The sequence below is a fragment of the Mustela putorius genome, unplaced genomic scaffold (assembly GCF_011764305.1).
Source record: "Mustela putorius furo isolate JIRA1106 unplaced genomic scaffold, ASM1176430v1.1 tig00537243_pilon_pilon_pilon, whole genome shotgun sequence".
Classification (NCBI taxonomy): Eukaryota; Metazoa; Chordata; class Mammalia; order Carnivora; family Mustelidae; genus Mustela; species Mustela putorius.
Genome location: NW_025422382.1, coordinates 612,915 through 640,692, shown reverse-complemented (window position 1 = coordinate 640,692; position 27,778 = coordinate 612,915). Strand labels below are relative to the sequence as shown.

Genomic DNA, 27,778 nt, shown 5'->3' with positions numbered 1-27,778 from the left:
GAATAATAACAGCCCACAGTTATGAATAGAAATGAGTAAGTGACATGCTGCTTTTATTTCGTTCTCTATAGAAATGCAAATGCAGCCCAAGGACTGATGTAAGGTTGAAACAGGCCTTGCATGAGAAATGCGGTTTGCATAGTTTAATACAATTTAATATCTACTCATGGCCAGCTAAGCATCTGTCTCTAATTCTCAGCCACGGTCCTTTCAAAGTCACTGCCTTTGGATGTAAGTTTCTCAGAGAGAATGAGCCTGTGTCCAACGCCTGGAAAGCAACAGCATTTGGCCACCAAGTTCCCCTCCATCCCCACCAAGCAGCCTTTCCTGTTTTGTTTTTAGCTCAGGGGGAAGGACAATGGACAAGTCAATCAGCACAGATTACCCTGCACGGGGAGGAGAGACACCTGACAGCCATACCCTTCATGGAGTCCACAGGCACAAAGGCTCAGGGTAATCGGGGCTGCATGGGGAATGCGATTCTCATCAACCCTTGGGGTCGCCTCATTGTTTTTGCTCTATTTTCCAGAAAGTCTTTAGAGGAGGCGAGAGGGTGTGGAGGAAGGCAGGGTCTTGCCTATTAGCGGATACTTCAATGCGGTCATCACCCTCCCCCCACTCAGTGTCAGGGATCAGTTCTGCAAAGAAGCCATCAGACAAGGCACAGTCAGGGACTCGGGGGCCTTTCTGTCCTGTTGCACACGCAACCTGCCTTCCCCTGCTGGAAAGGCTGCTTTTCCACGAGGGCGTGCCCCAGGTATGGAAAAAAATTCCACCTCTGGTTTGCTCTCCTCTGTACCCCCCTGCTGTGAGCTAAAATTGTATGGAGTAGAGGCCGAGATGGTTTTCCTAGTACAGTGGTGCCTAGTGCCAACGTTACACAAGACTTCGACCGGTGATGACCCACTGATTAAGGAATCTTGAGAAGTGGGATTATTTACTTATTTCTTACCTTTCACCGAGCAGTTTAAAGGCTTTCATTTGAACCCTAATCAATCACCAGAAATGCCGTGCAATAATGGGTATCCCCGTTTTAAGGATTATAAAGTTCCAGTCTCTGCAGTGGTTTCCAGAGATCCAGACTTCAGCGTCCCAGGGACAAAGCAAATGTCACAGAGGTTAAGCGAGTTGCCCGAGGCCACCTAAAGTCCGGCTTGGAAGACTGGGGAACCTGCCAGCCCTGTGACTTTCCCGGAGAGGCCCAGGTGTCATTTCCCCCCGAGCCAAAGCTCAAAGGCACATGAATAATCCCCTTCGGGCTGGCCACAGAGGTGGCTCACCCCAGCCACAGAGGTGAGTTACGTAACAAGTGGCCCATCCCTTCAGGGTGGTTTAAGCTGGGGCGGGGCATTGGGAGGCATAGGCTGCTTTTCAGTGAAAACCTGTCCCACGGCTGAAATCGTTTAAGCATGGGCAGAAGCGGATGGTGTGACCCAGCTCCCAATGCCCCCGCATACACAGATCTCACTCATCTCATCCACGCACCTCTGTCTCTCTCTGTACCTGCTGTTCTCTCATTCCAGACTCTCTGCCTTCTCCTTCTTCCTCCGACACAATTCTTACTTGGCTTTTAAGACTCAGCTCAGGGAATTTGGAGCCTCAGCTTCCTCAACTGGAAAAGGGGGCTAATAGGACCTCTATTGAGGATTAAAAAATAAAGGTGGAGAAAGCACAGTACCAAGTGTGTAGAATGTGCTCAGTAATGCCCGCTGTCACCGGCTGCTCTGGGATGCAAGCTCAGCGTCAGGCTGGACCACAGCGTCTCCCCAGCTGCAAGCTGTCCCCCCATGAGGCTCTGAGCTCCTCCAGGGAGGGGCCCGTACCTTGCTGTCTCGTCCCCAGGGCCTCGGTTAGCGTGTGGCCACGGCAGGTGCTCAACATACCCCCTGCTCTATTTGAATCATGAATAATTCCAGAACGAACGGGAAGCCCTCCTCCCGTGGGTCTGGGCGTCCATGTGCCGAGTCTTCCCTACGAGGGGTGCAGGACGAGAAGCAGGGAAGAGAACGGGCTGTTCTCGATGCTACTTATAACTATTCTCAGGCAAAGAGTCTACATTATTTTTAATAAATAATGTGTTTTGACATTTTATGACCTTCATTTTCTGAGTGCTTTCTACAGATGCTGATGTTTTTACTCACACTGTTAGAGGACAAAGGTCCTCAAGCCAAGGGTTTAAGTACGAAGTGGAAACTTAAGGCAGATCTATGTGGCCTCACGGGGGAAAGAAACAGCAAGGAAGGCCGAAAAGAAAGCAGGTGATATATGGATTTATGGCCCAAATCATAACCTGGGAGCATAAACTTATCAGTGTAATGGGGGAAAAAAAGACATCGTATCTCCTAATGGCCAACATGGTGTTTGATAAAATAAAATTCTATTTTCTTTTTTTTTTTTTTTTAAGATTTTATTTATTTGATAGAGAGAAATCACAAGTAGACGGAGAGGCAGACAGAGAGAGAGAGGGGAAGCAGGCTCCCTGCTGAGCAGAGAGCCCGATGCGGGACTCGACCCCAGGACCCTGAGATCATGACCCGAGCCGAAGGCAGCGGCTTAACCCACTGAGCCACCCAGGTGCCCCAAAATAAAATTCTATTAAGGGCCCTTCCCATTAGGTTCAGTTCTTTATTTTTGGCTTACAGGGAGTCCTGCGTCTGGGACCGACTTTTTACCTACAGAAGAAATCATTTTAAGGAGATTAGCATTAAGGAAATTTAGATGTGAGGACACCTGGTACTAGCAAAGTAAATTCTGTGGCCTAAGGCACAAGATTTCCAATCCAATGCACAAGGTTAGTTTATGGCCCCTGAGACCTGACAGCAGAAGCCCAGAGTCAGCCTGCACCGGGGGAAGAACAGAGTATGGTTTGTAGCCTGGGGAGAGTGAAGCAAGAGGGCTGGGGAGGGAGGGGGCAGGTCTCGGGTGTGACGTCACTACCCTGAAAACCAAACCACACCAGGCCTGTCACAGCTCAGGTCGGCATGAGGCTACTGATGGACAGCTGTAAGTGACCGGGATGGGGTATAGGACTCAGGGCTCAGACAGGGGACATGCCAGGAGTGAGAAGATGCTTTCTAGAGACCACGGGGAGGCGCCGCCTGACCTGACAAGAGGACAAGCATTGCAGGGAGGAGGCGGGGGTTTAAAAACCCTGAAATCCACTGCCAGGCTTTGACTCTGAGCCCCTGCTCCTTGACATGTGGTCTCAGAGCTGAGATTTTCTCATCTGTGAAATGGGAATTTAAAAAAACCTACCTTCAAGGTGCCTTGGTGGCTCAATTGGTTAAGCACCTGCCTTGGGCTCAGGTCATGATCTCAGGGGTCGTGGGTTGGAGCCCCGAGTCAAGCTCCCTGCTGAGCAGGGAGCCTGCTTCTCCCTCTCCCTCCATCTACTGCTCCCCCTTCTTGTGCTCTCTCTGTGTCAAATAAAATCTTAAAAAAAAAAAAAAATCTGCCTTCAAGGTAGGATGTCAGTGCTGACAGGCCAATCCTCACCAGGTGTTCAGCCGGGCGTGCAGTCCTCCTTCTCACTGTTCACCATCAGCGCTCACTGGGCAGAGGAAGCAGGGAAACACGGACCAACGACCCGGCCATGCGATCTCACACAGCACAGACCAGAAACCCCAGTTGTGCTCCACAGCGACGAGCAGCACTGTCCTTCAGCCGCAAAGGGCCAGGGGGCTTGTTTTCAAGGTCAGCCCTGAACGGAAGTGGTGGGAGGACTTTGTCCCCCCACGCTCTATCTAAAGAAGCCCAGGAGACTGAGAATTGTCCCTAAGGTTCCCAGCGTGTGGGAAAGAGGCACATGGAACAGGGAACACAGATCGTCAAACACAAGCTCAGGGAGAAAGATGATGACACAGAATGGAACCAGAGACACCTTGGAAAGTAGGCGGAGCCACAGTGCTGTCTCTGCAGGAAGAGGTACCAGTCTAAACAAGTGACCAATTTCGTCCTCCAGGGGACACTGGGCCATGTCTGGAGACATTCTGGGTTGTCCTAACTAGGGGAGCATCTTTCTTGCATCTAGTGAGTATACACCAGCAAAACTGTGCACAGGGCAGTCCCACACGAAGAGCTGTCCGACCCAGAATACCAGCAGCACCAAGGCTCAGCGACTCCAGGCCGATAAATTAGGCTTGGGAAGAGATAGCGGCCATGCATGACGTTAGAAAGAAGAGACTTGGCAAAGGAGCACGTTTGGGTACCCAGCACAAAGCACAAGGTGGCCATCTGTCCTAACAACAGCAAACAATGACAACAACACTTTAGTAGTATTCACTATGGCTCAGACAACATCCTAAACTCTTCACCTGTAAGTCACATAATCCTTTAAGACAACCTATGCAATAGATACTATTATCCTCCTCATTTTACAGATGGCAAAACTGAGGCACAGGACCTGCCCAAGGTCCAGAATTAAGTGAGCAGAAGATATCAACCAGTCTGGCTTCAGAGTCCAAGTTCACAGAGCAAGCACTTGATAAGGATGTGATGAGTTAATAGGGAAAAAACGAACTTGGCCATAAGTAAAAACATGCACCAAATATATAAACAGCACACAGAAAATATGATTAGGAACAAAAGGACATTGACTTCTCTATGTCTCCAAACTAACCAAAGGGTGAGCATCCGTGGTAGGGAAGGAAGCCAGCTGACATGCGAAGGATTCCACTTGCAAAATTCCTCCATCATTAAGAATCAGCATCATCATTCCAAGAAGGTGGACCGCTAACATACACACAAGGACAGTGCCTAAAGCCTTTGCAGACAGTCCCTGACTTCCAGGTGTTCAACTTTACAATGGTGTGAAAGAGACATGCATTCAGTAAAATCGTATTTTGAATTTTGAATTTGGATCTTTTTTCCTAAGCTCATGATTGGAGGCACAGTCCTCTCTCGTGATGCTGGGTGGGGGCAGGGAGAGCTCCCAGTCAGCCTTGAGAACACAAAGTTGAACACTTACCGCCACTCCGTACCCAGAAAACCATCCTGCTTTTCACTTTCAGTACAGTAACCAATAAATTACACAAGATAGTCAACACTCTCTTATACAATAGGCTTTGGGTTAGATGGTTTTGTCCAGAGGTAAGTGTTTGAGGCACTTTAAGGTGGGCCAGGCTAAGCCATGACTTCCAGCAGGTTAGGTCTATCAAACCCATTTTCGACCTAGGATGGGCTTACTGCAACGTAATCCCATTTAAGTCAAGGAAGGGCTGTACTATGAGTCGTTTTCTTTTCCAAAGGCCAAGATTTGTGGCTTAAGTGATAAGTTATTCTGTCTGTCAGAACTTTGTTTTAACTGTAATCTGGCCTGGAAACATAACATAGTGGGGAATTTAGAAGTTATTTGAAAAACACCTTTTTATGGTTTGGGTTTTGTATGTAGGAGTGTAGGAGGGAATGGAAATTTCACACACAAAAAAATCAAAGTACATAACATACTCGTTATTCTTAGGACCATTTATAGTCCCAAAACCACTTTGTTAAGAGTCAAAACACACACCCTCACACACACACACATGCACACACACAAATCTATTCTATATAACTACCTGTTTGTAGTAAGATCACATTTGAGATATGGGTATCAGAATTTGTTCAGACAATAATAACAAATATTTTTTAAATACCAGTACAAATGGAACTAGAAATTTCCAAAGGAAAGAATTTATAAACTTGGATTGTGTGTGTTTCTGTGAAGCAGGAGAAATACTTAGAACACAAGAAATATTCACAACCTAGAAAACAAAGGGGGTTTTTCCCCCTAAACTTTGGGGTAAACACCAAAGAGTTATTTAAAGAAATCAGGGCAGGGGGCATCATAGGGAAAGAAGACTCAAAACTCAGTGGGTGTCATTTTGCCATAAAAATGTGGGGGTGGTTGCCTCAGTTTCCCCAGCTTATATGATCCTCAGCATCTGCTTCCTTTGATGGCCCCTGGCATCTTCACAAATGTCTACAAATAGAAGATGTGACCCAATTTTTCTAGGTCTTTCATGGTTCATTTCTTGATTCGATTTGGCTTTTTCCCTCTGGCCAACAACTCCTTTCAAATCTAGAGATGGAGGGATCTAAAGCAGACAAGGTTTCACAAAATCGTCCAAGGCAGCGCCACCAGGCGGGGGGCAGGAGGATGGCTACGACTTCCTTCTAGTCTTCCTGGCACCAGGCACGGGCTGGTGACCTGGCCGGCACCAAGGCTGGGAGGCTGAAAAACCAATTCGGTTTCAGTCAGCCATGGGCGGAGAAGGCCAAGAGGTCCCCGAAGGCTGGGCAGGCCGACTCTGTCCACCGTCGAGGAAGTCAGTAAGCACCGGCCAACGTCGAAGCCAGGTTCCAGGCAGATTTGTTTACTCTCTGCTCTACTTCACACCACTTACCCATGAGGAACAAACGTACTCAGAAAAAAAGCAGAGTTCTGAAGGGGAATCCTGGCCGTAAAGAAGGCAGAGGCTAGGCGGCCAGGACTGCCTGACGATGTTCTCTTTCTGCTCCGTCGCAAAGGGCTTTCCAAACACGAAGTCTTAAGCGGGCAGCTCCACTCGTAACAGAAGCAACTCTGGTTTTTCTGCCCTGGGATTTGACTCCACGATATCTGGCACAGCATGAATTAGTGAACATTGTCATTCTTTCCAGTCCTTAATAAGGTCTTTTTACTTTTAATTTCTTCATTTCTCGTAAGTAAAAATACTCTCCATTTTTCAGAAGCCCACAGTTATATTTATGCCTTAGAAACAGAAGGCCTGACAAATACCAGCTGGGAACAACACAGGGCCCGCTTCAGAGTCGACCTCCAGTTCCGGAAGGGTTCCTCGCCGGACACTCACAAATGAGAGCGGGCCCGATACTGCTCTCTGAAGAGCATCTTTGTTTCCCGGAGCCTCTCAAAGGACAGTCCCACGCTGCCTCCAACGTCACCTCCCATCACCACCTCCACACACGCAGCTTGATGTGCTGTGTCGTCTTCCTCCTCTTCCTCCTCCTTTTATCAAGGAGTAACATATATAAAGTGCCTAAACGGTGCTTATTGCAAATAGATGACTCTGTATACTTTTCAGCCCTCAATCGCCACCACCCGGGGCAAGATGCAGACTATTTCCAACATCCTGGGAGGTTTCCGCGTGCCCCTCACCGGTCAGTCTTACCCCCTTCTGCTGGGTGTCCCTGACTCTGATTTTCTTTACTGCACAAATTATCTTTGCCTGTTCTTGGCAAGAAAGAAACGGCTTCATACCGTAGGTGCTTTTGTGGCTGGCTTCGTAGGCTTGATAAGAGAAACTCTCTCAGTGAGTTCAGTGAAGGAATTCACGTGAAATTCATTCAGTTGCTGCTTCTGTCAGTTTACTCGAACAGCTTTGTTGAGCTGTAACTGACACACAATAAATCACACATATTTGCAGCGTACAACTTGATGAGATGACTCACACCACGAAGCCATCACCATCATTGAGATAATGGACATATTCATCGCCCCCAAAATTTCTTTGTACCCCCTTGGCCATCCTCCCTCCCCCCTTCCCTTACCTCCGCAAACACTGACATGCTTTCTGTCATCACACACTGGTTTGCATCTTGTACAAGTTTATATAAACGAAGAATACAGTACGTCCACTCTTTGGTCCAGGTTCTTTACGCAGCATGCTTATACTGAGATTTATCTCTGTGACAGCAGGTACCGAGAGCTCCTACCTTTTTACTGTGCAGAGAATTTCTTAGTTGGGGTAAACTAAGGTTTGTTTATTCATTCACCTGTTGATGGACATTTGGGCTGTTTCCAGTTTAGGGCAAATAAAGCTGCTACGAACATTCATGGACAGATCTACATATGGACACAAATTTCCTTTCCTCTTGGGGAAATACTGGATCCCATGATTGGTACGCATGTAACTATTTAAGAAACTGCCGAACTGGGGTGCCTGGGTGGCTCAGTGGGTTAAAGTCTCTGCCTTCGGATCAGGTCATGATCCCAGTGTCTTGGGATCGAACCCCACATCCGGCTTTCTGCTCAGCGGGGAGCCTGCTTCCCTCTCTCTCTGCCTGCCTCTCTGCCTACTTGTGATCTCTCTCTCTCTGTCAAATAAATAAATAATCTTTAAAAAAATAAATAAATAAAAGAAACTGCCAAACTGTTTTCCAAAGTAATTTACCATCTTTATTTCCTACTAGCAGTGTATGAGGAAACCAGGTCCTGCACATTCCCATCAGGATTTGGGATGACTAGTCTTTAATTTTAGCCACTCTACCGGGTGTGTGATCATATTTTATGGTGGTTTTGTCTTGTCAATTGGTATCTCCCTAATGACTAAAGATGCTGAGCATGTTTTCATGAGCTTCCTGGCCAACCATTTATCTTCTTTGGTGAAGCATCATTTCAGATCTTTTGCTTACTTTGTATCAGGTTTTTTTTCCTTGCTTTGACTATTGGGAGTTCCTTATATATCCTGGCTACAAGTCCTTTATTAATTATAGGATTGGAAATATTTTCTCTTGGTCTGGAGCTTGTCTTTTCATTCTGTTAAGGGTGTCCTGGAACAGTAGAAGATAGTTTTGATCAAGTCCAATGAGCCAACTTTTTCTTTTATGGATTATGAGTTTGGTGTTGTATCTAATTTGTATCTAAAACAAAAAATCTTCCATTAGTTTTTCTCCTTTGTTTTCTTCTACAAAATTTAATAATTTAGGTCTTACATTTAGATCTGTAATCAATTTTGAGTTAATTTCTGTGTATTGTGCAAGGTATGGATCAAAGTTCATTCTTTTGTTTACCAATATCCAATTGTTCCAAGCATTATTTGTTGAAGACTATGCTTTCTTCACTGAATTACCTTTGCATCTTCGTCCAAAAACAGTCGTCCATCTGTCAGTCGGTCCATTTCTGTACTCTATTCTGTTCTATTCTCTATTTATCTGTCTTTACACCAGTAACATGCTATCTTGACTACTGTAGCTTTATAATAATATAAATATTAGGTAATAATATTAGGTAATAATTAGGTAATAATATTAGGTAATAATTCCTGTAGTTTTGTTCTCCCCCTTGAAATTTGTTTTGGGTATTCTAAATCCTCTGCATTTTCATAAGGATTTTTAAATCATTTTGTCAATTTGTGCAAAAAGTCTGCTGGGAATTTTACCGGAATTCTGTTAAATCTAGAGATCAGTTGAGGAGAATGATTATTTTTAACAATGTTGATTTTCTCAACTCCTAAACATGGTATGTTTCTCTACTTTTTTAAGTCACTTCTCTCAACATTTTGTAGTTACAAGTATACAGGTCTTTCTTATTTCATATTTTTCATGCACTTACCAATTTAATTTTTCTATGGTTCACTGGCAGCAAGTGGAAAGATGATTGAATCTTTGCATATTGATCTTATATCCAGTAACTTAGCTAAACTCTCTCAATCTAGTAGCTTTTTTATCAAATTTTATCAGATTGTCTATAATTTTGCTGTCTGCAAGAAAAGACAGTTTTACTTCTCCTTTCCAATCTGGATGCATTATATTTCTTTCCATTGCCTGATTTCACCAGTTAGAACTTCCAGTAAAATAAAGAACAGAAGTGGGAAGAGAAGACATCCTTGTCCCTTTCCTGGTCTTTCAGAGACAGCATTCAGTCCTTCACTATTAAGTAGGCTTAGTTCTAGGTTTTCAGTGCATGTCTTTTATCAGATTAAAGCAAGTTTCTTTTTGTTCCAACTTTGCTAAGAGTTTTTGTCAGGAATGGAGGTCAGATTTTGTCAAAACTTTTCCGCATGTAGCGAGATAATCATATGGTGTTTGGGGTATTTTCTTTGATAATATGATGAAATACATTGATTCATTTTAAATGTTAAACCAACGTTATATTCCTGGAATAAAGCCCACTTATCCACGACCATTACCATTTCCTATAAGGCTGAATTTAATTTGCTAAAATTATATTTAGAATATTTGTATCAATGTTTCTGATGAATAACCACCTATAGTTTTCTTGTAGTATCTTTACTTGACTTTGGTATGTAATGCCAGTCTCCCAATGAGTTGAGAATTTTTCTTCCTCTTCAATTTTCTGGAAACAATTGTATAAAACTAGCATTATGTCGTCCTTAAATGTGTGTAGGAATTTACCAGTGAAGACATCAGGACCTGGCATTTTCTTTGTAGCGAGGCTTTTAAAGCTACAAATTCCATTGATTTAATCAACATAGAATTATCCTGTTGACCTACTTCTTCCTGAGTGAGGTTTGGCAGTTTGTATCTTTCAAAGAATTTGTCTTTTTCATCTAATTTGTTAAAATCATAGGAATCAATGTATTCATAACATTTCCTTATTCTCCTGTTACTAGCTACAGACTCCATAGTGATGTCACTACTCTCTATTGTGATAATGGTAATATGTGTCTTCACTCCTTTTCTTCCCCACCATCACCCTGGGTCAAGATTTATCCATTTTATTGGTCTTCTCAGTGAGCCAGCTTTTGGGTTAAGTGGCTTTGTCTAGTTTTTCTGTTTCTATTTTATAGATGTCTGCTTTGATCTTTATTGGTTCCTCCTTAGTTTGAGTTAAATTACTCCTCTTCTTCTAGTTGTTATGGAGGAAGCTGAGGTCATTGATTTGAGGTCTTTTTATCTTTACAGGTATTTACTTAAACGAACTTTCCCCTAAATGCTGTGTCAGCAGCATTCCACAATTTCTGATATTTTGTGTTTTCAATTTCATTCAGGTCAAAGTACTTTCTATTTTTCTTCCACTTCTTTTTTGACCCATGGATCATTTAGAAATGTGTCATTTCCACATTTGGGGGTATTGTCCGGATATATTTCTGTTATTGGTTTCTAATTAAATCCCATTGTGATCAGAGAACAAACTGAAACTTGAATCTTGTTTTATGGCCCCAAATATGACTTACCTTGGTAAGTGCTCGTCATGCACCTGGAAAGAACGCATAGCTGATTTTGTTTGAGGGATGTTCTACATAGATCACTAGGTCAAGCTGGTTGAGAGTCATGGTCAAGTCTTCTACATTCTTACTGATTTCTTTGTCCATGTGTACTATCAATATTAGGAAGGGAATGCTGAAATCTCTGACTGTACTCGTGGGTTTGTCTGTTTCTTCTTGCAGTTACATCAGGTTTTGTTTCAGTAATTTAGGTGCATAAATGTTTAGGATTATTATGTCCTCTTGACAAATTGATTACTTTTATTATAAAATGGCCCTCTTTATCTTTGGTAATATTTTTTGCTCCATATCTACTTATCTGATGGTAACAAGGTCCCTCCAGCTTTCTTTTGACTAGTATTAGTATGGTCTATCTTTTCCCATTCTTTTAACCTATCCGTGTCTTTATATTTAAGTACATATCTTGAGGACAGTACACAGTTGTATGTCTTGTGTTTTATCCAATCTGCCTACCTCTGCCTTTTAGCTGAGTTGTTTTTTTGACTATTAATATAATCATGTTTAAGTCTAACAGCTTGCTATTCGTTTTCTAGTTGTTCCTTCTGTTATTTGATCCCTTTTCCTTTTTCTGTCTTCTTTTGAATTATTTGAAAACAACAACAATAACAATAATAATAAATTCTACGGTTTTCCTTTTTTTTACTGGTGAGCTAAAGTTCTTTGTTTTGTTACTTTAATGGTTTTTAGGGTTGATAGTAAACATCTTTAACTCATCAGTCCTCCCTCAAGTAATATGATGTCATTTTACATGTATTATAAGAATCTTGTATTATGTATTATAAGACTTACAATACCGTATTGTAAGAATCTTACAATATTGTATTTCCATTTATCCTCTTCTGCATTAACATCTTTATGTTAATTTATTTTTTTCAGCATAACAGTATTCATTGTTTTTCTGCATTAACATCTTACTTATACATACACTCCTCAACACATTATTACTATTTTATTTTAAAAGAGTTGATCTTTAACGGAGATTTAAATCTGCCATTAATCCCATCTAGCTGATGTTTCTGTTCAGATTTTGTCATTTTCAACCTGAGAAGCTTGATAAGGGTTTTATATCATCCCTGGTTCTATTTAACTTTTTGAATCTGTGAAATACTGTCTTAAAACTTTTAATATCCTTTTTTTTCAAATTCTAAAATCTGCATCAGTTGTGAGTTGGCTTCAATTGATTGTTCTCCTCTTTCTGAAGAATGGTGCTATTTTTGTGCTCCTCTGTGTGTGCCCGGTAATCTTTGACCAAATGTCAGACATCTTGAATTGTACCTTCTTGAGTGCTAGATATTTTTCTATTCCTGTATCCATAAGCTTTGTACTAGAATAGTTACATCATTCAGCAAAAGTTTGATCTTTTCCACTAGTACATTTGTGACTTGTTAGGTCCAGAACAGTACACAGTCTAAGGTCAATTATTCCCCTAGGACCATGGCAAGAGTTTCTTGAGTATTCTCTCCAATGTCCCCTGGATTCTGAGTTTTTAAAGTCTGGCTGCTGGGAAGAGTCACTGTTTCTGATACCACATGAATGCTGGATACTGTTCCCTTCAATCATTTTGGATGGTTTTACACTCCCACCAGCAATGTACGGAAATTCCAGTTGCTCCACATCTTCATCAGCACTTGGTAGTGTTGGTGTTTTTCATTTTAAGCTATTCTGGTATTATCTCATTTTAATTTGTAGTTCCCGAAGGACTAACGGTTTTGCCTGAGCACCTCTTCATATGTTCATTGCCCATAAGAATGTCTTCTTATATGAACTGTGTATTCAAGTCTTTGGTCTATTTAATATTGGATTGCTTTCTTAATGAAAGGGTAGGGTTTATATGTATGTATGTATATATATATATATATATATATATATATATATATATATATATATATTCTCAACAGGAATCTTTTGTCAATTACTGTGAATCTCCTCACCTGTTTATGCCTTATCTTTTCACTCCTTTTCTTATGATGTATTTCGATAAACAAAAGTCATCAATTTCAACATAGTCCAGTTCTTTAGGTGTCTTGTTTAAGAAATTCTTACCCACCACAAATCACTAAGATAATTTCATATATTTTCTCCTAAAAGCATTACTGTTTTTTTCCTTTCTTCTTTTCGAATATAGCAGCAAGGATATGAGAAATGATATGTAGCCTAAAAACTTCTTTGTGCCCTTCTGTCGGCCTTCTGTTCCATATCCAACTGTATGACATTGTCAACAGGCAATACGAAGTCAATGACTGTATATCCTACTACACTAACAGTAGGCTCAACACCCATTACAAGGTCCCCTGCTGTTCACATCATGACTTGCTAATCAGTTAGCAAAACAAGTATTTCACTTCACTCTTACTGCATTTTGTAGTGCTTCTGTTCTTTTTGTTTGAGAGTTTCTATAAATAACAGGTTGAAGAGCCCTTTTCTTTGGCTAGGGGCCCAAGGAGTGAGTTTTATTTCCTTCTTCTAGTTTTTTATTGTTTTCTAAGTTCTTTTATAAGACATGTGCATACTTTAATTTAAAAAGTAAACTTAAAAAAAGAAACACATTGAGCAGTTGTGATGTATGTGTATGTTTTTTCATTTGTAGGAATAAAAGACGACATTTCACAGCTCTTTCCAAAACAGATTATGTTGACTGTACACATTATGACTTACAAAAGCAACTTGCTCGGTCAGTGTCGGTTGGGCAGACACAGCAGAACAGTTTCATTAACTTGAAAGCTTTCTACAATCTCCATAGTTTCCCTTATTAATAACGTATGGTTTTTATTAAAGTTTTAGTCAAGTTTTTTTTCCCCCTGCTCTTGGTCTTACCTTATCTGCAAATGAAGCCACAGAAAGTTTTAAAAATACAACGATTTGCCAAGTGTCACTAAAAATTTCCAAAAACAGAAGCTGAGTGATCCTTTGTGATAGTGTTCTTGTTGCAGGATAAGAGGAAGACATCTGGATAGAAATATCTGGAAAGAGCTGCTGATGCTCTGCCCCAGAATCCTTTTCTCCTGCACCATTATGGGACAGGGACGTGTCCGGTCACCCGAGCCGCATTTAGAAAAGCATAGTTTACTTGACAGCATTTACAAATTATGTCTTTTCCTCAGAATAACTTACACTGCAGAAATGCTTCCATATGCTAAAGTTGGACATGCTATTGTAATGAAAAAGAAAAAGAGATGTCTTTTAGTGGGTAGTTTTCATATACATACAAAACTGCAATATGCACAAATTAGTAATGCTGTCCCTTAAGAATTTACCATAAATGGTTTTCTAATTCTTTCTGCCGCTCTCTGCTACAGATTGGGAGTGAATTTTGTCATAAAACAATGGGTCAGCAGGAATTCAATTATGATTTATCTAAGCAATGAAAGCAATTTGAGAGCAATCATAATTCTTATTTTTTAATGAAAAAATAGACTTTTTCTCCAAACTTGTGTGTTTCTTCAAGTTCCACGAGGAGACAACTTCCAACTTCAAATTCCAAAACACACACATGTGCAGTTAACTCCTCTCTATTAGGCTTTAGACTGGTGGTCTGCCAACTGTGGGCATGGGCCAAATCCAGATAACCACCTATTTTTGTAAATAAAGTTTTACTGGAATACAGTCACTCACATTCATTTACCTATTGTCTATGGCTGCCTTTGTGTTACAAAAGCATAGGTGAATAGTTAGGAACTTTGTAGCCCAGAAAGCCTAAAATATTCACAGCTGCTCTTTCATGGAAAAAGACATTTCTGACCCCTGTTTTACTAAGGACATACTTTTCACATTGCAGAAATAAATGGATGCTACCATTGTTGGTACCTCTGCCAGGATTTTTAGGATATAAGCAGGCAGTATGACAACCACAGCTCTACAAAGCTCTAATGAAACAGTAAGAAGAAATTCAACACCCAAGAAAGTACTGAATCTGTTCTTCTCTAGGGTGAATGACAATGACTCTGGCAGCCAAAGTGCATATAATTATATTTGAAAGCTCTCCTAAAATGTATGTTCTCTAAGTAAATTAACCTATAAATAATTTTGAAAAAAATTAATCAATTTTCCTACTGCAAAGTTCTTTTCAATATTTTGGGGACGTACCATATGCCAAGATGGGATACTTTCTACTCAATTTTAAAATTCCACATTCCAGGGCTGCCTGGGTGGCTGGCTCAGTTAAGCATCTGTCTTCAGTTCAGGGTGCTGGGATCATGATCTTGGGGCTCTGGGATGGAACCCGCCCTGGACTCCCTGCTTAGTGGGGAGTCTGTTTTTCTCCCTCTCTCTGTCCCGCCACTCACTTGTGCTCTCTCTCTGAAATAAATGAAATCTTTAAAAATAAGTAAATAAAATAAAATTTAACATTCCAACATAACTCATAGCCTTTTTTCTTTCATTGTTCAGAACAAATACTTAAGAAATATAAAAGTAATACTTATCTGTGAACCTTTTTTTCAGGATATATATATATATCATGTATATATGTGATATATATGAAATATATGTATCAGTCATCAGGCTAACTTGGAAAATAGCAAAGTAAATCATCTATAAAATATTTTCAGCTATGATGGTCTATTTGAGCAATAAGAATCAAACACTGGCAAATTGATTCAACTATTCAACAATTCATTCAACAATTGATTCAGCAATTCAACTATTAAGATTAACAACCTTGACACTTGTAAACAGTATTAATAGTATAACTTAATAGTGAAAAGACAGCTGTCTTGGTCCATGCCAGATGCTATAACAAAAATACCACAGATGGGGGGAGAGGGGTTTATGATCAGCTTACATTTATTTTTTCACAGTTCTGGAGGCTGGGATGTCTGAGATTAAGGGGCTGGCAGATTTGGTATCTGGGAGAGCCCATTTCCTGTTTAAAGAGAGCAGGCTTCTCGCTGTACCTTCATCTAGCAGAAGGGGCCAGAGATCTCTTTGGGATCTCTTTTATAAGGGCAAGAATGCCCTCATGACCAAATCACCTCCCAAATGCCCCACACCTCTAAATACCATAGCACTGGGGATTAAGTTTCAACATATACATGCGGGGGGACACGTTCAATCTATTGCATTTCACTCTGGTCCCCCCAAATTCATGTCCTTCTTATATGCAAAATATATTTATTCCATCTGAACAGCCCCCAAGTTCTTAATCCAGTGTCAACTTTAAAGACTAGGCCCATCTAAATATCACCTCAATTCATACAACCTGTCCTGAGCCAATCTGCTCTCCAACTGTGAACCTGCCTAGTCACACCTGTCATGTGCTTCTGAAATACAGCAGTGAGACGGACACAGGACAGGCATTCCCACTCCAGATGGGAGAAAGAGGAAAGAAGAAAGCAGTAACAAGTCCCAAGCATGTCCAAAATCCAAGGGCGGAAATTCCCTTAGACCTTAACGCTCAAGAATAATCCTCTTTGGTTTGATGCCCCTGCTCTCCAGACTCAATGGGACAGTGCTCCTGCCTGCAGCTTTGCTGGGGAAGGCTGAGGCCCCAAGGCTCCCCGGTGCCCTGCCCGCAGAGCTTTGGGCAGCCCTGTCCCCCTGTGGCTCTCCAGGGTTAGGGCCTAGGATCTCGGCTCTGCGGGGAGGCCGTGTCCTGTGAAGTCAAGATGGGAGCAGCCATGCCCCTGTGGCTTGCTGGGCACAGCCCACACCTTACCAGGTTGCCAGAGCAGCACCTGGGGCAGCCGAGGAGAGAGTGCTGGCCATGGAGACCACCCAGAGAGGTGGTGTGTGGAGGGTCAGGCACAAGGAACACCTAGTTTGCATTCTCCCATGGTCTTGGAAAATAGTCCTGGCTTCTGTGAGATGGCTGACTAGTCTCATCATCAAATGTCTCTTGGCCACACCCTTGGTGTTCTCCCTGAAGACTTTCTCCTTCTCTTCAATATGGAATAGCAGAGAATAGTTGAGATATTCTCAACTCTTTTAAGTTCTGGGCTCTGCTTTCTTTCCAATTAACAATTCCATCTTTAAGTCACTTCTCTTTTCTCACATTTTACCACAAGCAGGCGAGAGTAGCCAGGCCACTCCTTCCACACTTTGCTTCGAAATTGCTTCAGCTAAATATCTAATTTCATCGCTTGTAAGGGCCACCTTCCACAAACACGAGAACACAAACACAATTCGGCCAAGTTTGTTTGGTTTTTGGCCACTTTATAACAAGCATGGCCTGCCCCCGCCCCGTTTCTAATAACATGTTCTCATTTCTGTCTGAGACGCCATCCTTCGCCGTCTGCAGTCCACGAGCTTTTTGCTCGAGATCACTGTTCTCCCGTTCTGAGCTCGCAGCAGAACACCTTGAAAAGTCCACTCATGGCAACACAGGCTCCTCCTAGCACGCGCCCCCCCCTTACTCTTCCGGTCCCTGCCCGTCACCGCATTCCAAAGCCACCTCCATCACGTCACGCATTTGTCAGAGCAGCACCCCACCTCTCAGTGCCTGCTTTCGTCAGGGTCCGTGTGGGCTGCTAAAAGAAAGTACCAGAGACTGTGTGGCTTACAGACAACAGAAACTGATTTCTCACAGGTCTGGAGGCTAGAAATCCAAGATCCTGGTGCCTTCTTCTGGGTGGCAGACGTCTCATTCTATCCTCCCGGGGCAGGCAGGAAGCTCTCTCCCGACTCTAATAAGGGCACTAATCCCATTCATCAGGGCTTCCCTCCCCTGAAAGGCCCCATGGGCAGATAACCTTCATACTGGACATTAGGTTTCAACAGGTGAATTTGCAGGCGGTAGGGGGGACGGAGGAGGGACACAAACATTCAGTCTACGGGAGTTGTCCTCTCTGACTTCTTGAAATTATGAATGGGGATAATGCAGCGAAGGGGGAGGGGTATAGATTTCCAGTGACTCTAACAACATGAGGCTGAGACCTTGGTCAGGTTTTCTATTCATTCCTTCATTCATCCATTCATTCATTTATTCATTCCACGAGCTGGGAAGATAGCAGTTTCGTGGAGCTGACATCCTTGTGGGACATACAATACAATACAGGCCCGTACCTGGCCCGGAAAACCAAAGACAGAACATAAGCCACAGGCCTCAGAGAAGTTAGACGATGCAGACAAGAGCATTAAGAATCTTGTAAGAAGGGTCACGTGCAACCCCTGGGGCCTGCTCTTGTCCGCTCCCTTCTCTCCCGGATTTCCCCTGTGAACTCCCTCTCTGGGGAAAGTTTCCGAGCAACTTAGTCACACTCAGATACGAATGCCTGACCTATCATTCCTCTGAGAAGTGTCTGCATTTCCTAACTTACAGGGAGGAGGAGATTCGAGGTCGTAGGAAGGGGTTTTAGGGACCTTCTCAGAGTCATCTCAGGCATCTGCTCCTAAGGGAGCCTTCGTCATGGCCCTGTCCTGGTTCGGCTTGTTTCGGCAGCCGCCAATAGCTCCCTTGCTACAGAACACACAGAGCCTGAAGGGAGGCATGCTTGATACTGTCCATGTGCCTCTCCCCCAGAAGTTCTGCCCCCCCTTTCTCCATCCAGCCCTGTTGCCTCAGAGGCTGGCCTCTGAGGACTGCATCAAGGGATTTCTGTCTTCTTTTGGGTGGGCCCAGCTCAGGGGAGCCCCCAGCTGGAAATGGAGGAGGGGAGCAAAGAGAGGGCCGGTCTTTGTTTCTCTGCTCCCTCCCTGCCTGGCTGCTGGCTGCCAGGGGCTGTGACGCCCTCCTGCCAAAGGTCGGAGCTCCCCACTGGGGCTCGTCTTGCCTATAGCTACAGCCCCATCCCCAGCTTTAGGTAGAGCCTTTCTTTAACCATCAAGACCCGCGGCCCCTAGAGGGGGTCAAAGCCCCACGCTGGTGCTCCACCACTCCCAGGTGGGTCATCTTCTCACCGAGCTCGCCCTCGTGGTCCCACCAACAAGGACACAGCTAGCAACACCAGCGATGCTCTCAGGTCAGACATAGACTCTGGGAGCCAGCTTCATTCTTAAGCTCCAAGGGCTTCAGAGGGACAGGACTGGGGAACATTCTATAAACAGTGCTTCCTCTTAAGATCAGTGGTGACTCCCCTCCAAAGAGAGCCAAACTCAGGGTGATGCCTGGAGGGACCCCAGTCCCTTGGTGCAGAGAAGCAAAGCCTCTGAACGGCCATGGCTTACCTTTCTGTGTTCAGTGGAGGGCTGTGGGCAGACGAACTGGAGTCCAAGCAGCAGGAAGGAACCCAGGACACTGAGAAGGAAAAAACAGCAACCATGAGTATGTCCCCTGCTGCAGCAGCACCCAGGGGAAGGCAGCAGCTCCCCCTCATCACCGGAAGGCAGAGATCAGACCAACCCCTGCCCTGGGATGGGACCCAGCCAAGGTGCCAAGGGCCAGTCTCGAGGGAGGGGAGGCAGCGCAGCGCTGTGGGCTTGGCTAAGGCAAGGTACATCTGGGCTCAAACCCTTTCCCAACACCAGCGGGGTTTCTAAATCAGGATGTGCAACCTCAGGAGCCTCAGTCTTCTCCCGGGTAAGATGGGGCCAACAAAAGAAGCTGGCCCGGAGGTTTGGGGAGGCCGGACACAGAGAAACGGCTAGAGCACAGGCTTGGTCCTAGTGGAACTGGTCAGGTCATGCTAAAAGTGAGGCTCTGAGCCTGGCCAGGGAAGCTTCTCTCCTACACCCCAGGCTTCCCCTGGAGCCTTCCTTCTGCCCGTTCTTGGCCCTTGAGTGTCACAGATGTTCTCCATGGGTGGGATTAGCCGTGTTAAGCCCTATTGTCACCAGCCCTGATTAGGACTTGTCATCAAATAAAGGGAAGGTGAGGAATAGGAGCCAGCTGGCCCTTCAACAGCAGGGTGTGCGGAGAGGGATGTCGCTTTGGATTCAAACACATTGAGGATGGAATCCCAGCTCCACCATTCCCATCTGGGTGACCCTGGGCAAACTAGTGTCTCTGACCCTCATGGTCCTCACCTTCTGTAAGGGTCGCTGGGGATGACGAAGGTGAAAACACCCACCTAGTTAGTCAGAGGACAAACACTGTCAATTAACTAAAATGCCCAAAGTCCCTTGACTTGAAATCATCAACATTTGAAGCATCCCTGAAAAGAGGCCACTGTCCTACTTAGTTGTCTTTTGTATCCTTTTTTTTAGGGTTTAATCCTGAAGACAGCGAAGTGACCTGGGTGGTTCTCACCCTTTTTGGAGGCTTCCAACACAACTGTGAGATGGAAAACACTACTCCAGTCCAAGCAGAACTCACCGTGCGGAGGTGGACGTGAGGAAGCCTGTCTGAACATGGGAGTTAGGGCGTGTGGGGTTAGAAAAGGCTCCCACCATCTCAGTATCCTAAATGCTGCCCTAAGCCCCTCGTTGTAAGAAAATTAGCCAGGTCCTGGCAGGCCACCCAGAATGGATGTGAACAGACAGGTCAGAGACAGCAAGGGGGCAGGAAGTGGGGCGAGGGGGCCATGTAATGAATGGGGTGACAGATGCATCCTTTCCATGGTTGTCTTGGACTTGGCAGCTGAGGCTCCAAAGCAGAGGCCCAAGGGTAGTACATAGACACCCACTCCAAACAGGAAGGGCTGCACCATTTGCTGAGAACCAGAAAAGGAGGTGCCCCCGCTGCCCCACCCTAAGCCCTATACAAGGAGCAAGCCAGAGGGTGAGAGAAGTTCACCCTGTCCAGATTTCTTTGAAGAGAAATGCAGGAGCGCTGAGCACAGCCCCTTCCTGTCTTCTGGGAGAAGTCAGGGTTCCCTCCCAGGAGAAGACAGGAGGGCTGCCATGTAGAAAGCTTTATCTGAGCCCCCATGTTAAGGATAGGAAGGACCAGTGCGAGAGTCTCCCCCTGAAAAGTATCTCAAGGACAAAACCCCGCTGAAGTGTCTGGAAGGGCAGAGTGGAGAGAAAGGGCTGGAGGGGAACATTTCTGGAACTTGCAGGAACAGAATATGCTGGCTTTTTCCTCTCAACTGAAGGCAGGCACCATGGATCACTGGGTTTAGGTTGTCTAGAAAAAACCTCACCAAAGGCTGCTCGCCAGGGTTAGGGGATCAGTGGTGGGTACCCATGGAGTACCGGACTTGGAGGAGGGTCATAAAGAGATGTGCAGCAGGACACCCCAAGTGAGGGGGAGGTTCTCCAAAGGGCCACCCTAAGTGCCCCAGGAGAAGAGAATACAGAACTTAGACAACTGCCAACACCAGATCTCCAGCTGCACTCAGCCCATGGAAACCCTCTGCCCAGTTACCTCCCCTCTCCCCTGAGGCAGAGGGAGGGGCCAGGTGGAGAACTGGGCTTAGGAAGAAAATAGCCCCGCCCCCTCTCCCCGCTAAGAGGGGTCTGAAGCCCCACCCTCCCAGTCTGGGGGCAGAGAGACACTTTCACTTGAATGAGAGACTAAAATTTTTTATATCTAGCATGCTGGGTCCATAAAACTTTTTATATCTGATGGGACTTTTTTTTTTCCTAACTAGACTTTTTTTTTTTTTTTTTGACAGAGATCACAAGTAGGCAGAGAGGCAGGCCGGGTGGGGTGGAGGGGTGCAGGGAGCAGTCTCCCCGCCAAGCAGAGAGCCCAAAGCGGGGCTTGATTCCAGGACCCCCAGATCACTACCGAGCCGCCGAAGGCAGAGGCCCAACCCACTGAGCCACCCAGGCGCCCCCCAGACGCCCCCCAGACTTTCTTTTTGATGTTGAATATCTATATGCAAAACCCTTCCAAGCAGGGGATCTATTCAGAAAAATAGAATATGAAATTAGTCATGAAGAGAATCAAAGAGCTGGCTTATAACTTGCCGAGGATCTGGGTCCAGTAGACTTTTCTGTGACAATGGAAACGTTCTATTTCTGCACTATCCAGTGCACAGGTACACGGATCTCAGGGTGAAGTGATTCACATTTTAGATGAACACCAAAAACTATTGAAGGAAAATGAAAAAGTACAGGCATTCCACCAATAAAACTCTCCCTTCCTACAAGTACAGCTTCTTTGGACTTTTCTTTTTAAAGATTTGTTGATTTATTTTAGGAGAGAGAGAGCAGGGGGAGGGGAAAAAGGAGAGGGAGAAAGAGAATCTCAAGCAGACTCCCCACTGTGCTCAGAGCCCGGTGTGGGACCCGATTTCAGGAGCCTGAGATCATGACCTGAGCCGAGATCAAGACCAGAGCCAAATTTGAGTTGGATGTTTAAGAGTCGGACTGAGCCACCCAGGCGCCCTTTCTTTGGACTTTTTGATACTTGAAAACAAGACTGCCCATTAACCTGCAACAAGCCAGAAAACTGCCCAAGATGTCCTCCAGCCACCAGGCAGGGGCATCTAAAGGAGTGGGTGTAAACATGCTGGTGGGACGAGAACAGGTATGTTCTAGCTGAATCCTTGCTGGATCCAGTTTGTCCTCCAAACCCAGGTGCGTGTGTATTACAACTAGTGAGTCTACGCTCCTTAGTTACATGAGCTGGCACAACTAACTCCTCTCTGGACCTCAGTTTCCCCATCTGTAAAATGGGAATAATATGACCTGCCCTGCCTCCCTCAAATTAGTCAAGGTGAAAGACAGCCTTCTCATGAACCTGTGCCTACAACTCTGAACCACAGTAACATTCTGGCACTGTTTATTCACATTAAAAAAAAAAAAAAAAAGATTGGTGTGGTTTTGTTAAAAAAACAAACAGCAGCTTCATAAATGTGTTACACACCTCAGTCCCTCCAAGTTCTTGGCAGACACCTAAGCCACATATTTGTAATGCAATCAGAAGTACTTTCTCATAACCACTCATCCCAGGCTGTTTCCATACCTTTCCAGGGGACATGGAGCAGGACAGGGAGTGGAGGATGAGAGGAGGGAAGGTTCTGGGTGTTCTCTGTCTCAGAGGAAGGGCATTCCAAGTTGCCTGGTCAAGTCTACTCCCAGATACTTTTACAGCTCCTCCCCTCCCCTATTTTGGGTGTCTGCCCAAAGTTGTCCTTTCTCCATAAAGCCTTCCCCAGTCTGCACAAAAAGCTTCTTTCTTACTATCTCACGGTTGAGTCTTTATTCAGTTAAACTCCCTCCACCCACTAGACTACAAGCTCCATGAGATCAAGGAGTTGGTTTTATCCCTACTTTATTCCCCAGCATTCAGCGAGTATCTGCTATATAGTAAAAGCTTCATTTACTGAATTAATGAATGATGCCACATCCTCCGGACAACTTATGAAATTTTAAGACAAATGGAAATAGTATGAATTAACAGATTCAAAAATGCCCCAAGACACTTTGGGAGATTTTAAAAACTATCTCATGAGGGACTTATTAAAATCAGTTGTGCTTTTCAATTTCTATGTGATGCCCCCAAAATTTAGTCTCATCAGATTGACACAAGCTATGACAACAAAATGTTTGTTGGTGCCTCTTGTTGCAAAAATGCAACACAAATTCTATTTAACATTCAATTGCTTCTTTTCTTCACTGACCTGGGTCCTAGTGGACCTAAATGCATAGGGGTAACCGATAAAATTCATTCTGGAATAAACTCTTAGTTATTAAATGGGCTCTGCTCTGAATGGAATAGAATAAATTCCCCCAGAGGGGAAATTATTCTTTGGGCTGCAATAACAGCAGCCAGAGCAATATATAACCCCAAGGGCCAGATGAACCTCTGCCAAGGGCTGGAAGTTTCCCACCCCTGCTCAGCAGAGTCTGTTTTAGGACACCCCACCCTGCTCACGCATACCTATGTAATTGGTCCTCCGTAGCTGTGCCCACAACTGCCTCAAAACACCAACAATCTAGCCCAAACCCTTGTTCCTCCTGACCCAATTCAAAATTAATGTTGGGGCATTGGGAGAGCCTGTGTGTGTCTGTGTGTGTGCAACTCGTGTGTTATTTCACTTTGATAGTTTGCTTTGGCAAACTGTTCCCAGCTTGCAACATTTTGACAGATTGAAGGCTACCAGGGCCTTTGGCAAACAAATCGCACACTCCCCTCCAAGCGGCGGGGGAAGCCACATTCCTACGAAGACTTTCCGATTCACCTTGCAGTAGAAACGACCCAAGATTTCACATCAGAACACACAGGAGAAAAAAAAAATGCCATCTCCCCAGTATTGTTCTAGATCTTAAACACTGAATCATCTCATTGCCTCATGTAGAAAATAATGCTCATTGAAATTTGGCACAAGATTTATAGCATGGAACTGGGGCTCTGCTCTGGGCTTCTGGATTGACCCAGGTCAAGCCTACCTCACTCCCCATGCCACTCATCCTCAAATCTGGGTCGGGGGGTGGATCGCGTCACAGCCACCAGATACCTAGGCTCACCTCAATGAACTCAATACTTGAGCATATCAAGTAACAAAACAAGGAAAACAGGAAAGAAAAAGAAAAAGAAAAAGAAAACCACCACCAACAACCAAAACCCAAAAGCCTTACCTCTTCTGCAGTTAGTATAACCCAAGGGATATTTGGGAAGCAACCTGGAAACTAATAAAATTATACTGACCTTAGCGAAAGAGAGCCAAAATCTTAGCACTGAAGTGAAATCTCTACTTTTGGTGCTCCAGAGATGAAAAAGGTTTGCCCAGCATGCCTGTCACCATGTTTGGCCTTCCTTTGACAGCAGTTAAGAGTAGAGGCAGACAAGAGGGGGCATTGGAAATGAAGGCTGGATGTTTTACCACTGATCTCCATGCTTCGGGTATAATTTCACTGAATCTCCACAACCATCCTACCCAACGTTTTTCTTATACCCACTCTTCAGGTAAGGAAATGGAGGCACAGAGAGGCGAAGTCATTTATTTGCTTATCGAAGGCCACACACACCTACTAGTGGCAAAGGCTGATTTTGATGCCAGCAGTCAGACCCCTGGCCCGGATGCTTAACCACCGTGCTCTGGGGCCTCGTTAACACAACACCCCTTTGAACCCCGCATTTCATCACATCAATTTTCTTCCCCAGTCTTAGGAGGCTGTGGCTTCACACATCTGTTTTACTTTCTGTCATGCTTGCAAAAATAATCAGAAAGTAAGTACATGTGATAAAACCTAGTTTATCCAGCCTCACTAGAGAACCTTTTAAATTTTAGAATAATTGAAGCTAACCATTTCAATCCCAACTTCAAAAAAAAAGGTACATTCTACTTATTTTCCTGCTTTCTTCTACAGAGCATGCTGAGCTGAAGTCACCTTTTCTGGATGGCTCGGGACCGCCAGTGTTGAGTGTCAAACCATTTGTAGAGCACAAGGTGGTAGCCTTGCAGCAGGGCAGGTTGAGAGGCGCAGACACCTGGGGTCTTCTGAATCCAGCGGGCCCTCTGCTGTCTCCTCCCTGCCTCCACATCCTTTAGATGCTTACTGCGCTGTGGCTGAGCCCATGTCCTCCTGATTCGGCTCCCTTTACCTTGGCCTTAGCTTCGGAACCAACCTGCAGCCAAAGCAAGACCAGCAGGCTCCGGGGAGGGGCCCGCCTGGCTTTCGTGGGGTGAAATGTTTCCGATCTGGAGCCTGGATTTGCAGACACCTACTCAATGCTTATTGGCTTTTATTGCTTATTTCCAGGTTCTCAACTCTAGAAGCCATTTGCGTTTTCTGAACCGGGGCCTCTGGAAAAGGGAGGTGTCTGTCACGGCCCGGCTTTGTAAGACACGACACCCTTCGGTACTTCTTGAGGGAATAGTTTCTGATACATCTTTCCAACGAGCAGGCTCTGGTCGACACAGCTCTGGTCCCAGCTCAGGGCCAATGAACAGCCAGTGGATGCAAGAAGGGAGACAGAAGAAGAACCAGAGGGAGGGCCAGAGAGGCAAAGTGCTGCCGTCACGCTCCAGCCATGCAAGTGTTTTCCTAAGAGCATCCCAGAATCCTCTGTTGGGAAAATTAAAGAACTGGCAAAAGGAAGATGGTCCTAAAAAGAGGATTTCCACAAGTTGGCAGTTACGCGTTCTAGCCCCTGAGGGAGTGAGGGGGGCAGTGTTCCCCGGAGGCCTATCCATCCCCTTGAGTCCATACGGAATGGGTCGCTGGCAGCCCAGTGATCACACCTTGACTCCACTGAACCCTTTTTGGTACAGAATGTTCTAGCAAATCCCACAGTCAAGTACTGAGTGATGAGGACATGATCCAGGTACAGGGCTGTGCCAGGCAGAAAGAAAAATCAATAGCGTCTGAATGCCTGCCTTCATTTTATAGGTAGGGGTTTGCCAGGGCAGTCCTCCAAAAAACGATTTTATTTCCTCCTAGCCTCTCGGCCTACCATTCAGAGGACTCTCCTACCAGGCTTCCCTTAAAAGATTCCAGCAGGTTCTAACCCGGTACCCTCGTACTTTTCGGCTCACACCAGAAGAGCTGCGTTCCTACAGAGTCAACTATGTTCCCAAACCTGTTTCTGCCAGTGGCTTTGGAAGTCCCTACAAATATTCAAGCAGTCCACAAACCCATGAAACGGAGCACAAAAAGAAAGAGTAGTTGTTAGCTGTTTCTACAAAAATGAAGCTGATGGCTTCGGAAAAGACTCGATAAGGCAAGTAGCCAAGAAAAAAAGCTGCTGGCAAATTAGGTGTGGATGAGACAACTGTAAATGATTAGGGGCAAAGACAATAAAAATCGAGAATCATCTGAACTCGGATTGCTTTGCAAATGTCTTTAAATTCTCACTCCACGTTAAAGAAACCCAAATGGAAACCCTAGATGATGCTTACGGGTGTGGTCTGCGCACGACAGACAATCAGGGGCTCCGGCTCAAAGAAAAGTCCTTGGCCCCACATCAAAACATAGTGAGTGAATGTACATGTGTTTTAAGTTAAAAATAAACTGTTAAAGGTGTGTGCGTGTATCATTTGTATGACTGTCTGCTTTAACCTGCTTTTGTAATTAACAATCCTCATCAGGAAAGAAAAATGTTCTACTTTCTTTTACACAAAAGAGAATTATTAACTTATTCATTCAATATTCAACAAATATTTATCAAGCATCAACTGGGTAGTGGTTTAGATGAAGAAGGCTTACTCAAAGTCTCTCCGGCCGTAACACGATGCCGTTTAATCCTGATCATCAAACCTGGGCCCTTCTCTTTCTTCTCCCCCTCCTCCTCCCCCCTCCCCCTCCCCCCTCCCCCCCTCCCTCTCCCTTCCACTTTTCCTTCCTCTTCCTCCTCCTTCCTCCTCTTTCTTGTCTTCTTCCTTCCCATATTTTTCCCTTCTCTGCCCCGTTTCTTGGTCACTGGCCTGGGGACACAGACTGAGCCCACAATCCTTCCCAATGGCCATAGATCTCTCAATCTCCATTTTCACTGACCCATCCTACCTCAAGCATCACTATTTGGGGCATTCGCACACAAACACGTCTTCTCAACCCACTTCTTATTTCCTTTCTGTCTTCAGAAGCTGTTTCAGGTCCCCCAGAATGGCCGCCTTTCTCTTTCTCATTTCCTCAGTTCCTTCTGGTTGTATTTCTAAGTGAAGTAGCTGACAGGCATTACAGTAATATTACTTTGCTGAAGTGTATATCATGGCAAAGAAAAGCTTTACATTTCAGAAGACTAAAACCAGACACTTGACCTAGGGCCATCAACCTGTAAACCCCTTAAAACAATCCAGAACCTTACTTCATAAGATCTATAAAAATCACCGTCTACCTCTGTAATCTCTCTAATTACATCTGTATTTCTTCAAAACCTACTATTCAAAATAAGGATCACCGAGTCAACGTTGTTCCCTGCCAACTTAACCACTTGTCTGGCATTTTCAACTGTTTTGTTTTCCTCTGTGTTTTCATTTCAAACGTCAGCGCCGTCGACTTAATACGAAAGCATGCTGCGAGGGACAGAATGAGCCCTTGACCAAGCAGACCTGCTCGAGAGAGAGAGTCCTCCTGGCTGGCCATGGTAGGTGGCCCTCCCCACTTGTACTCATACTCACTCTACA

At 44.6% G+C, this 27,778-nt stretch overlaps 1 protein-coding gene across 2 annotated transcripts in view; it reads right to left on the bottom strand.

Moving 5' to 3' along the window:
* Window positions 1-27,778, bottom strand: part of THSD4 (thrombospondin type 1 domain containing 4) — a 556,231-nt gene that overhangs the window by 503,477 nt on the left and 24,976 nt on the right. For both annotated transcript variants that reach the window (XM_045073490.1, XM_045073491.1), the window contains exon 3: window positions 19,047-19,116. In XM_045073490.1, coding sequence (XP_044929425.1) covers window positions 19,047-19,116 — 70 coding nt within the window. The remainder of the gene's footprint in view (window positions 1-19,046; window positions 19,117-27,778) is intronic.